The 12462-nt window shown below is 38.0% G+C and overlaps 3 protein-coding genes across 4 annotated transcripts; 2 read left to right on the top strand and 1 right to left on the bottom strand.

Annotated features, from left to right (window-relative positions):
- Window positions 1–737: 737 nt before the first annotated feature.
- On the top strand, window positions 738–2860 carry LOC107811981 (adenylate isopentenyltransferase 3, chloroplastic-like). The gene is made up of 2 exons (XM_016636985.2): window positions 738–1329; window positions 2155–2860. Exons 1-2 carry the CDS (start codon window positions 869–871, stop codon window positions 2708–2710), a joined length of 1017 nt encoding a protein of 338 aa, XP_016492471.2. The 5' UTR covers window positions 738–868; the 3' UTR covers window positions 2711–2860.
- An 858-nt stretch (window positions 2861–3718) lies between these two features.
- On the top strand, window positions 3719–4171 carry LOC142163021 (uncharacterized). The gene has a single exon (XM_075220269.1). The coding sequence runs from the start codon at window positions 3719–3721 to the stop codon at window positions 4169–4171; it is 453 nt and encodes a 150-aa protein (XP_075076370.1).
- Window positions 4172–5244: 1073 nt separating this feature from the next.
- LOC107811982 (putative glutathione peroxidase 5) lies at window positions 5245–11794 on the bottom strand. 2 transcript variants are annotated; one of them, XM_016636986.2, is made up of 6 exons: window positions 11467–11794; window positions 11269–11345; window positions 11011–11072; window positions 10529–10647; window positions 6904–7071; window positions 5245–5508 (listed from the first exon to the last, which is right to left on the bottom strand). In XM_016636986.2, exons 1-6 carry the CDS (start codon window positions 11518–11520, stop codon window positions 5476–5478), a joined length of 513 nt encoding a protein of 170 aa, XP_016492472.1. In that variant the 5' UTR covers window positions 11521–11794; the 3' UTR covers window positions 5245–5475. The 2 variants fall into 2 exon arrangements, with proteins under 2 accessions (XP_016492472.1, XP_075075249.1); XM_075219148.1 differs by lacking the exon at window positions 5245–5508 and adding an exon at window positions 5769–5788 and having other exon boundaries at window positions 11467–11789.
- Window positions 11795–12462: the final 668 nt, after the last annotated feature.

Consider the following 12462-nt stretch of genomic DNA (forward strand, 5'->3'; position numbering starts at 1 on the left):
ATTAGCTTGATTGATAATTAAACAAATTATAAAAAATAAACAAACAAATAAAAAATGATTTTCAGTTGAGACGAATAATTAGGTTATGACTCATGTTCGTCCTCATGAGGTCAGAATTCAATACATTATCAGGAGCTCAAATTCTAGAGTCTCTTGTTTACTTTTAAGATTATTTATCTCCCATTTGATAATTAAGAAAACTAAGCATATGCTTATCAAAAACAAGCGTATCATTGACCCATTTGGTTAAACTAATTAAAGAAATTGTTTATGTTATCTTGAGTTAACAAACTGACCCCAAAAGTTATTAGGGAGTACCTAGTCACTTTCAACGACTCGTGACTGAGAATAACTAAAAGGTGAAAAGTGTTATATGTCGTTGAATTTAAATATCATGCGAAATCTACAGTACAGTATAAGAATAAAAGTATCCAAAAAAAAAACATTATTTTTCTTCCTTTTATCCTTTAATAATTGGACCGGGCTGCTTGACCAATTTATAAAAACAGTTTAGGATACTAATGGGCGAACCAGATTTGAATTTTATGAGTTCAAGATATATAATTATTAAATTTTTTTAATACAATTATAGAATTTGGACAAAAACTATTGAGTTTGACGAAATTGATAGTCCATCTTAAATACTCGACTCACCTCTCATTTGGCTATAAAACAAGTAGTTCCATGCATATGCTATACCCAGCAGATATACATACTAACTACCATCTAAAAGAGGAGAAACACTAGAATAATTCTGAATTTCCTTTGCTTTTCTTTCTTTCTTGATTTTCTCAATCATTCTTTGATTTATCATTAACAAATACACTAGCATTTCTTAAGAACTTTCTCACAAATTTACGTACGTTGTATGATTGGTATGAGAATATCAACAATAATGTGCAACCAAACATGGCCATCCTTACGTATTAGCAACGTTAGCCTCGATAATATGCCATTTCACCGTCAACCACCGAAAATGGACAAGCTTGTGGTGGTGATGGGAGCCACCGGCGCCGGAAAATCAAGACTCTCCGTCGACTTAGCCACTCATTTCGGGGGAGAAATTGTCAACTCCGACAAAATACAAGTGTACAAAGGACTTGATGTTGCAACAAACAAAATTACCGAAGAAGAACGTTGTGGAATACCTCATCATCTATTAGGTGCTATTGATCCTCACAAGGAGTTCGAAGCCAAGAACTTCTGTGACATGGCTTCACTTGCTATTAACTCCATTACTTGCCGTGGGAAGCTTCCGATCATCGTCGGAGGATCGAATTCGTTCATTGAGGCACTCATCTACGATAAAACCTACGAATTATATACGAGGTACTATTGAAATGTGTGATTATCTCATCTAAAATAATAGCCGGTAAAATGTATATTTTTTACATATTTTATATGTTTTTTGGCCAGTGATTACAATTAATTTTGTCCGACCAGTCAAATGTATTAAACCCTTACAACAACAACAACAACAACCCAGTATAATTCCACTAATGGGGTCTGGGGAGGGTAGTGTACGCAGACCTTACCCCTACCCTGGGGTAGAGAGGCTGTTTCCAAATAGACCCTCGGCATCCTTCCCTCCAAGAACTCCCCACCCTGCTCTTGGGGTGACTCGAACTCACAACCTCTTGGTTGGAAGTGGAGGTTTCTAAGGGTTGTATTAAACCCTTAGAAAATGTAAATTTTTAGAGAGCATTTGTACAAATAACCTTTTTTGAGGCCAGACTTTAAATTATGCCCCACATTAGTCTACTGGGCTACATTTGTTTGAAAATAATTCATCCAGCTATTTAAACGCCAAGCCCACTAGACTAACGGAAATTTAAAGGTAGAAATGATACCAAGTAGCCATTTTAAAGGGCTGCTGTTTAGGAATTAATTAGTGCATCCTAAATTTTAGTATTTCAATTCAATTTTTTAGGACAAAAATATCCTGAAATTAAGATTTTTAGTTTAAAATTTCAGGATAAAATAAGTACTTGCTAATTCCTAAATAGCATCCTTGAGAATGACTATCTCCGCACTTGATCCAATTTAAAGAGTGGCGTCAAAAATGCTATATGGTGCAAATAATCCCTTTTATTATTTTTTGCTTTGCTTATAAAGTGTACACATTTTTTATTAATTTAATTATGTTTTCAACAGGTACAACTTTTGTTTTCTCTGGGTGGACGTGTCCATGCACGTACTAAATTCTTTTTTGACCAAACGAGTGGACAAAATGATCGAGAAAGGACTGGTCAACGAGGTAAGAAACATATTCAATCCTAAAAATGAAGATTACTCCAAAGGCATTCGAAAAGCAATTGGTGTCCCAGAATTCGATCGTTATTTTCGGGCTGAATCATCAAATTCCATTGACGAGGAGACCAGAATTAAGCTACTTGAGGAAGCCATTAATGAAGTAAAAATCAACAACTGTAAATTAGCAAGCCAACAGTTAGAGAAAATAAAGAGGTTGATAAACGTTAAGGGATGGAATGTACATCGACTGGATGCTACAGAAGTGTATACAAAACGAGGAAATGAAGAGGAAGTAATGGTGGAGGAATTGTGGAAAAATTTGGTTGTGGGACAAAGTAAAAGGATTGTGGATAGATTTTTATGCGAAAATTATAAGAGTTCAATGGGTTGTAGTAGTGATGGGACAGCCATTAACAGAGCGATATTGACTACGGCAGCAGCATCTTACTACTACTAGCTAATAGCTATACACAGGCTACAGCAGCACCGATCAAGAATTTTCACTAAAGCCATTTAAAATATAAAAAGGTAAAGACACGAAAAAGTTAAAGAGTTCATATATGTACATAAAAAATAATTTTGACCTTAATTTTATCATTTTCTCAACGTATGCCTCTTTAGTCTTTATGGCTTTCAGCTGGCAGTAATTCTCTAAGTGTTACCAACTTGATCTGCTTCACATTATCAAATGCCAGGAAGACAGTTAGAACTATTTCCTCTCCATTGCATTTTATGTCAAATTGTTTGATTGAGAATGGAGTTTAAAAAAAAATTATTGATTTTTGAAACTTGCGATTTTAAATATATGCCATAATACTTTTGTGGCTATAGGAAATTAACCATCAAATCATTAAAGATAAAACTGAAATATTGAAAGTTTGAATTATATATACTGAGAACGTAAATAGTATTTATACTATTAAAAGATAATATAATTACAAGTAATTCTAATAATAACTATTGATTGTTAACCTAAAATAAATAATAGTAGCCGTAATTATTAACCATTTTTACCATAACATCAATTAATGTTTATCATCAAAATTTACTTGTAAGTACCATGTAAATGACCTAATTGTCAGAATATTTAACACTGACTATGCACAGATAGAATATTCAACCCTTAGACCATACTATTATTAGTCAAATGTGATTGAGTTTGACGAGTAAAAAATAGTATTCAATTTCAAACTGGGTTTCTAAAGTTTGTTTACATATCAATTCGTCCAGTTAGGAAGTTTTTAGTGCTGAATAAAAGAAGCGTTGTTAACATAAAAAGAATGAGTCCTACTCACCCCCCCCCCCTTTGTCTTCTTTACTTGCAAAACCAGAAAAAGAAAACCTAACTATGAAAGCATACAAAGATTATGAATGCAACCTTGTCATTATAAAAGACTAACATAGGATTAATTCTGGGTAAGTATCTAACTTTTCCTTGCTATTTGTCACAACATAACAAGCAAAAATGAACCGACAGAACATGATCCCAGAGATTTTATTAACTTTGGTACTCCTAGTACTTAACCTAGGAGGATCAAATAGCCAATTTATGCCTTGGCCACCTATTGTCACACGTCCACTTTGTCTCCATCAATTTACACTTGCTAACCATGCATGTCGATTTTTGCCATATACTCCATTGCCTCCACCATCCACTACCCCTTCACCCGAGCCACAACCGTCACCTCCTTCTCTTACGAGCTCTGAGTATGAAGAAACTCCTGTAGAAGAAGAATGTTGCAGGTGGATGAAATCAATCGATAGCGAATGTGTTTGTGCCCTATTGGCTCATTTGCCTCCTTTTCTTTCTAAGCCGATTCACCAATATACTGCTGTGGTTGATGCATCTTGCAGTGTCACTTTCAAGTGTAGTTCGAGGATTAGGTATGAAAATGAGAAGTCACCGCAATCTCCATGATGTCCATCTCACTTCCTTCGTGACTGAAGTACGTTCAGATGATTATGTTTTATTAATAATTAAAATGGCATATGTTGGGAAATTTGATCAGTATATTAATAGTCAATAAGTAAAGATATTTATGAGGGGCTATTGAGCTTAATTATTAACCTCCTAATTAAAGGTTTAAATGTAGTATGACTCATTGTATCACATTTTGTTATATAACATATAGTACTATTTTTCATCTCATGGATGCTTGGAAATTCTAAATGTAACAGATGGGCAGAACATTCTGAAATATTTTGATTTTCTAACAAAACGAATAAGCATTCGAATTATCATTACACTAACCTCTCAATCTCCTTCGATCTCATTCACAATCACTCTCAAATCTTATCAAGATTTTCTCAATTCAATTTGTGGGGGGGGGGGGGCAATTTGAGCCCAAACTCATTCAATCCCCCAACCCGCTCAAGGTTGGGCTGCTCATTGACCCCCACGCCCACCCTCCATTGTTGAACTCAGCTATCTTGACCCAGTCCATCTAAAGTTGGCTGCTTTTTTGCCCAAATTGGTCCATAAGCAACTTTGCTTAAATATCTTTAAAATAATTTTTTTGGTTTGATATGTTATATATAACCGTAACAAAAGAAAAGAAGTCTTATTTGGTAATTAAACACTTCATAAGAAAACAAACACACATTAATTAAAGCATGATAAGAGTTAGATGTGTTGGGCTATAACCCAAATTTTAGCTCATCTCAACCCGGTCAATCTCAGTCCAAGTAACTTTTGGGCGGGTGACCCGCCCATTTATTGACTCAGCCCATTTTCACCGGCTAAAAATCAGCCCAACCCGCCCATTTGGCACCCCTAATTCAATTCAGAGATCAAAAGAGCGTTAAAGGGAATCAATCATCTGTATTCGACCGAGTTCAATTGACTTAACAACAGCAGCAGCTATAATTGATGTTATCATGAGCAACTTGCTTGGACAGTTTAAACTGCAAGCTATATCTTAAGCAACTAGTTTTACCTGCAACTGTCTGTGACAGGTTCTCACCATGAATGCGCGCGCCCAAGAATAAAAATAATAGAAGTTATACTTTTTTACTATGAAACAGAGACTATATACTGTATTACAAATTACATTGAGGTGAGAGGGAGGTAGGAGGCGCAACAATTGAAACCGTGTTCCCTGGATAACACAATATACAAGAGCACAAGCAGGTTGAACAAACAGAATATACAAGAAATCTCCATCCTCTCTTTTTATTATATAATTGAGTTCATCAACTGACCAATCTGTACTTGGTAGCCTCTCACACTTCCCCTAGTGCTTTTTGGATATCTGCCTGCAAGAAAATCAAAGGAGAACTATCAAAACCACCTCAAAATGTACATGAACCTCGTAAAGGGCACCGAATAAACTTCTTGATTGGGAGTCATCAACCAAAATTGTATTTCAGAAAAGCTAATAGTCTTCAATTAATACATGAGATAGTGGATATCTTGCTTATCGACAAATAAGTAAATAAACATTAGGTAATGGAGATGGTAGCAACTTGAAGCCTCCTCAACCTGAGTGGAAATTTCTCAGGTGCAAGTTTACTGCTCAAGGCATGTTTTCCACTACTGCAACAACAACAACAACCAAGTGAGATCCCACAGGTGGGGTCTGGGGAGGGTAGTGTGTACGCAGACCTTACCCCTACTCCGGAGGAGTAGAGAGGCTGTTTCCGGTATGTTTTCTACTACTGCATAGAAATGAAATCATATGCAAATGTTTAACAAGATAAGCTTTAGTAACTGGTAGTGATTAAGCCTCCTGATACAACATATGTACATCATAATCTCCAGATGACAACAGTCAATGATGGCAAACAAGAAATGCATAGCGCTCCGTTAAGGGCAGCCCCATGCACTAAGCGGGGGGCCCGGGGAAGGTCTGGACCACAAGGGTCTATTGTACGCAGCCTTACCCTGCATTTCTACAAGAGGTTGTTTCCAAGAACCCGTGACCTCCTGGTCACATGGCAACAACTTTACCAGTTACGTCAAGGCTCCTCTTCATAGCGCTCCTTTCTATACATGAAAGTTTATTAATCTTCGGTGCTCCTTATTCTTTTTGTTTCCTCTTCCTTTAAATATCTGCCTTTTCCAACTTTGGCATATCCTCAAGTCAAATAGTATTCTTCTTGAAAGCCGATATCATCAGCTCATACACAGTTCTCTACTTCTCTTCATCTCCTACTTTTCTTCCCCAACTACCCTTTCCCCTCTGGAAAAAGTTTTAACTTTGTCACCCTGCGACAGATGGATTCTGAAGTATTTCTTGCCATGAAGAGCAGGACAAGATAGGTTTTATTACTGAAAGATAAGAGGAACCCTTGTGAGAAATTTCAATTTGGTGAGTTATAAAGCGACTTTTGGATAAGTTTATTTCCCATGAGACCAAGTAAAATAAGGAGATACTCTGGATATATTTGTCCACAAAATTATCTAGTCCAACTAATCATGGACATTTGAATAGAAGAAAGACTTGCAGGAAGGACCAGTGTATTAGCTTCATTAGGACACAAGTTTTTGCCACACTTGTTGGAGAACTGCTAAGATGCAGTTACTTCAAAAACAAATCTCACCTTTACCTTAAAAGATTTAAGATGTAGAGGCAAGGACAAGTAAAACCATATAAACTTCGCTGGGTTGATGTATGTGTGTGTGTGAGTGAGAGAGAGAGAGAGGCGAACCTCAATTGCCAACGGTGTAGTGGTGGAGCCATAACGCTTGATAACTTTCCCTTCCTTATCAATCAGAAACTTGGTGAAATTCCATTTGATGCTGGAACCAAGAAAACCACCTTTGCTTGATTTAAGGAATTGATAGACTGGTGCTTCGTCCGGACCATTAACTCGCACCTAGTTTGACTTTCAAGTTTGTTATTAGGTCCACAAAATTACAGTAAAACAACAAAAGATATTCTCAATAACCAGCTACAGATAGACTCTTCAAAATCCTGATCCACAAGACTGACTAATACATGGAATGCAAAAAGGTCATATATAGCAGTATGACTGCTTCCAAGTTCTGGTACAAGGAAATAAACATGTTCAATGGTACAACACACTCGAAAAACTTGAATTATCACCTTTAAATTGAAATAACGAAAAAAATAAGAAGACAAATGGCTAAAAAGTAAAGGAGCAGAGCAACTAAAAGCAATTGCTATCACACACATTCCCCTTTATACAGTTCTAGCTGATCTGTGGCAAGCCTACAAAATTAGATTAAGGAAGTTCCATACAGAAATGATAAATGGATAATGAACCATTACAACAATGGCTATAATTTCCCGATGCATTTGATAAGTTTTTTGGTCTTTTAACAAGATTCAGTCTAGCAAAATGACAAGTTGTCAGTACCATTTATTTGTTCAACTAAAATACTCACCAATGAAATTACAAACAGATACTAGAAAGTACCGGTGGCCACAAAGGAGACTGGTGGTGGAATGCAGTTGTCCAAGGTAAAGTGGAAGTGAAGAAGGCGGCGTACCTGCGGTTCGTAGGGAGCACTGGAGAGGAGGAGAAGAGAGCGAACAGTGAGAGATATAAGGTAGCTAGGAAGGAGGCGAAGATGGCAGTAATGGAGGCTAAGACGGCAGCTTTTGCTCGTCTGTATGAGGAACTAGGGAACAAAGGAGGGGAGAAGAAGTTATTCCGACTCGCTAAGGTGAGAGAGAGGACAGCTCGGGATCTGAACCAAGTGAGGTGCATAAAAGATGATGACGGCAAAGTTTTGATGCGGGATGACCAGATTAAGAGGAGATGACAGACTTACTTTCATAAACTTCTGAATGAAGAAGGGGATCAGGATATTGTGCTAGGTGAATTGAGGAATGCCGACAGCCCCCATGAATTAAGTTATTGTGGGGACATTGAGGTCGATGAGGTCATGGACGCAATCCGTAAGATGAGGAGGGGCAAAGCTACCGGGCCAGACGAAATTCCGGTTGAGCTTTGGAGGTGTGTGGATAGACCAGGCTTGGAATGGCTTATTGGGTTGTTCAATGTTATATTCAAGACTAATAGGATGCCTGAAGAGTGGAGGTGGAGTACAATGGTTCCGTTGTATAAGAACAAAGGCGATATCCAGAGCTGTAACAACTATAGGGGTATCAAATTACTGAGTCATACCATGAAAGTCTGGGAGAGAGTGGTAGAAATGAGAGTGCGAAGGCGGTGTCTATTTCAGATAACCAGTTCGGGTTCATGTCGGGCGATCTACCACAGAAGCCATCCACCTTATTAGGAGGATGGTGGAACAATACAGGGATAAGAAGAAGGATCTCCACATGGTGTTTATCGATCTAGAGAAAGCGTACGACAGGGTTCCTAGGGAGGTCTTATGGAGATGCCTAGAGGTTAAAGGGGTCCCGGTTGCCTACATTAGGGTGATTAAAGACATGTATGATGGAGCTAAGACTCGGGTTAGGACAGTAGGAGGCGACTCCGACCATTTTTCGGTTGTTACAGGGTTGCACCAAGGGTCTGCGTTCAGCTCTTTCCTATTTGCCCTGGTGATGGATGCCATAACGCATCATATTCAAGGGGAGGTGCCATGGTGCATGCTATTTGCTGATGACATAGTCCTAATTGACGAGACACGACGCGGCGTCAACGAGAGGCTAGAGGTTTGGAGACATGCCCTTGAGTCTAAAGGTTTCAGGTTGAGCAGGACGAAGACGGAATACCTCGAGTGCAAATTTGGGGCCGAGCCGACGGAAACAGGAATGGAAGTGAGGCTTGACTCTCAAGTCATCCCTAAGAGGGATAGTTTCAAGTACCTTGGGTCAGTTATTCAGGGGATCGGGGAGATCGACGAGGATGGCACACACCGTATAGGAGTGGGGTGGATGAAGTGGAGGTTAGCGACGGGAGTCTTGTGTGACAAGAAAGTGCCACCGTTACTAAAAGGTAAGTTTTATAGAGCAGTGGTTAGGCCTGCTATGTTGTATAGGACCGAGTGTTGGCCGGTTAAGTACTCACACATCCAGAAGATGAAAATAGCAGAGATGAGGATGCTGAGATGGATGTGCGGGCATACAAGGATGGATAGGATTAGGAATGAAGATATTCGAGAAAAGGTGGGCGTGGCCCCCATAGAGGACAAGATGCGGGAAGCAAGACTCAGATGGTTCGGGCACATTCAGAGGAGGAGCACTGATGCACCAGTGAGGAGGTGTGAGCGACTAGCTATGGTGGGCACGAGGAGAGGTAGAGGGAGACCTAAGAAGTATTGGGGAGAGGTGATCAGGCAGGACATGGCACGACCTAGGATTACTGAGGACATGGCCCTTGACAGGGAATTGTGGAGGTCGAGCATTAAGGTTGTAGGTTAGGAGGAAGTTGTGAATATTTCTACAACGCACTAGAGTGAGACTAGCCAGTTAGGAGTTAGTCTTAGGATGCTACTGATCAGCTACTGATGTTGGGCTTTATCTGTTGGATATTAGTATACTTTTCATCCTTTTCGTATTTCTTATATTGCTGTTATTTTGTTATTTTATGTTATGTATTTTATGTTATTTTATTATGAGTCTATTGATAGTACTAATATATCGTCTCTTGTTGCTCTCTTGAGCCGAGGGTCTCTTAGAAACAGCCTCTCTGCCCCTCGGGTTAGGGGTAACGTCCGCGTACATATTACCCTCCCCAGACCCCACTTGTAGGATTATACTGGAATGTTGTTGTTGTTGTTGTATACTACAAAGTACCTAATATCTGGATGCTAAGATGACCATATGGCAAAAAGAAAGGATCCAAAGAGAAGCAACGACATATGGTATAGAAACCTATAAAGTAGACAACAAAAACAAATGAGGATTACTTAGGAAAAGTTTAGACATAGATAAAGAGTAGACAACAAACCTATTGGTTAATGTATAGAAACCTATTGTTTCTCTATGTTAACCTTGGGTGCACGCAGATAAGGTTTACTTATGGAAGGCTTAAACAAAGATAAAGAGAAGAGAGCTAACAAAAGGTAATAACCGGCAATGATGCAATCATAGCAATGGAATGATTGGATTCAAAATCAGCAAGTTAAAACACTGATGAGCTAAATGCTAAACTTTGCAAAGAACCTATTATCCCCATTCTGCTACTGGTTTTATGTTTTTTTAAATGTACTACGCTTAAATTGAACTGTGTACTCTTTATACTTTTTCAGCATCCAATAGACAAGACCGTGAGCTGCTTCTTTCACCCAAGAGACCACTAAGAGCATCAGTCTAATTGTAATAGTAGTCACTAAATCCATGTCATTAGGTGAAAAGGCCTCAAATATCAAAATTTGTCAGTTATGCCATCTTACCTTTTGGAAAATGGGATATTCTGCCTTGAACCTTGTGCAAGCAAATTGTTGTGCTTCCTCACTTGTACCAGGCTCTTGCTTCAGGAATTGGTTGCAGGGAAAAGCCAATACCTCAAAGCCTGAAATTCAATTAAAATATATATGATGGAGATGTACGTCAGTTCGGTGCACAAAGCATCCCGCGTTCACCAGGGTCCGAGGAAGGCGCCGCACCCCAAGGGGCGCGATGTTGGTAGCCTACCCTGATGCAAGCATCAGTGGTTGATTCCACAGCTCAAACCCGTGACTTATAGGTCACACGGAGATAACTTGACCATTGCTCTAAGGCTCCCTTCTGATGGAGTATGTACAGAGTCACAAAATACCTCAAAGAGTACAAACTCCAGACAAAATTAATGAGTCAAGAGTATTATATTTAATAAATATGAACATGTGATAATGTATAAGGCAGCAACTAATCTTAACAATCTGAGGAAAGTTACCTTTATCCTTGTATTTGTTGTAGAGTTCAGTTAATTGGGTATAGTTGGAGTTTGTGAACCCACTGTTTCAATAAACATGAACACCATCACCATATGTCCAAGGACTTAATATCATCAAGAATAATAAAAAAATATCGTGAAAAAGAAAAAAGAAGAAATTTGAGCTGAATAACTAACAAATACAGTTATACAGTATAAGATATAGCTCAAAGTTTAAAACTTGTATACAGAGAAAAGGGAAAAAGGAAAAGTGGAGACCATTTGGAAGCAACATTGACGACAAGAAGCACTTTTCCATTGTAGATGTTGAGGTCCACATCCTTTCCTTTGCAATCCTGTATATTGGAAACAACCCCACCCATTTTTTTTTTTTAAAAAAAAGAACAAAAAGGAAATCCAACATACGAGAATGATTACGCCTGAGAAAAATAAAAAGGAGGTGGTAAAAATGATCACCTTGACAGTGAATTCATGAATTGAGTTTTGTGGAACTGATGAAGAGGCACCCATTTTGAATTTTTGATAGGGGAATTATGGGTCAGTGTATAATTCTCTGTCCCCCTACTCTGTGATTGGTAATTTCCAAGAGTAGGGAATATTCTAGCAAAATGGGGCAAAGGAATTAAAATGGAGATTGGAGAATTTAACAAAGACAAAGGAGAAAGGAGGCGTCCATGATCAGATAATTGAGGCAGTCCACAAGCTACAGCTTGGCAGATTTCTCTTTTCTTTTTTCTATTTTTGCATTTACAGTTAGGGTTAATCAGAAACAGAAAATCATGTAGGAATGGCAGTTGGATTTCTTTAATGTGGATTGCGACCCGAAAGGAATTAAGCGTTTACCCTAGTGGGGCAAGTGCATAATAGCTGCATACTATTTAGAGATTATTATGTAATTATTTTACCCTAAACTTTAAACTATAAATCTTAATTTTAGTATATTTTTGTCCGAAAAATTAAAAATTAAAATTTATCTGGTGTCATTTCTACTAATTTAGTAGGCCTTGCAATAATTAGTTTAAATTAAAGTAGATGTCCATATTTTTATGGATTTTCAATTTATATAATTACTCTCTCCGTTCCAGTTTATGTGAACCTATTTACTATTTGGTTTGTTCCAAAAAGAATGACCCCTTTTTAAATATGAAAACAATTTAGCTTAAACTACCCTTAATGAAAAGCTTTTACAACCACACAAATACTCTGGACCCCTTTTTGACTTGTTTAGGACCACAAATTCCAGAAGTCTTCATTTTTTTTTTAAATTACGATTTAAATATAATAAATGCATTCAAACCTCCAAAATATGGTCTTATGTAGGACTGATATTTATTCGTCTATTCCTTTTAGTCGAGCTTTTCGATCTGTCGTTATACCTCAAGGTCATCTATTGCTTCGCCTCTGACCCATTACTAATTATTAAGAGAGATATTTCGACGCAAATCTACATTA

This window comes from Nicotiana tabacum, chromosome 8 (genome assembly GCF_000715075.1).
Source record: "Nicotiana tabacum cultivar K326 chromosome 8, ASM71507v2, whole genome shotgun sequence".
NCBI classification, from domain to species: domain Eukaryota; kingdom Viridiplantae; phylum Streptophyta; class Magnoliopsida; order Solanales; family Solanaceae; genus Nicotiana; species Nicotiana tabacum.

Bases quoted from the DNA above. Each gene is read 5' to 3' on its own strand.
- LOC107811981 (XM_016636985.2), top strand. From the start codon at position 869: ATGATTGGTATGAGAATATCAACAATAATGTGCAACCAAACATGGCCA. The intron at 1,330-2,154 runs GTACTATTGAAA...TGTTTTCAACAG, and splicing joins ACCTACGAATTATATACGAG to GTACAACTTTTGTTTTCTCT.
- LOC142163021 (XM_075220269.1), top strand. From the start codon at position 3,719: ATGAACCGACAGAACATGATCCCAGAGATTTTATTAACTTTGGTACTC.
- LOC107811982 (XM_016636986.2), bottom strand. From the start codon at position 11,520: ATGGGTGCCTCTTCATCAGTTCCACAAAACTCAATTCATGAATTCACT. The intron at 11,346-11,466 runs GTGATCATTTTT...TCCAATATACAG, and splicing joins TTCATGAATTCACTGTCAAG to GATTGCAAAGGAAAGGATGT. The intron at 11,073-11,268 runs GTCTCCACTTTT...TTATTGAAACAG, and splicing joins GTCAATGTTGCTTCCAAATG to TGGGTTCACAAACTCCAACT.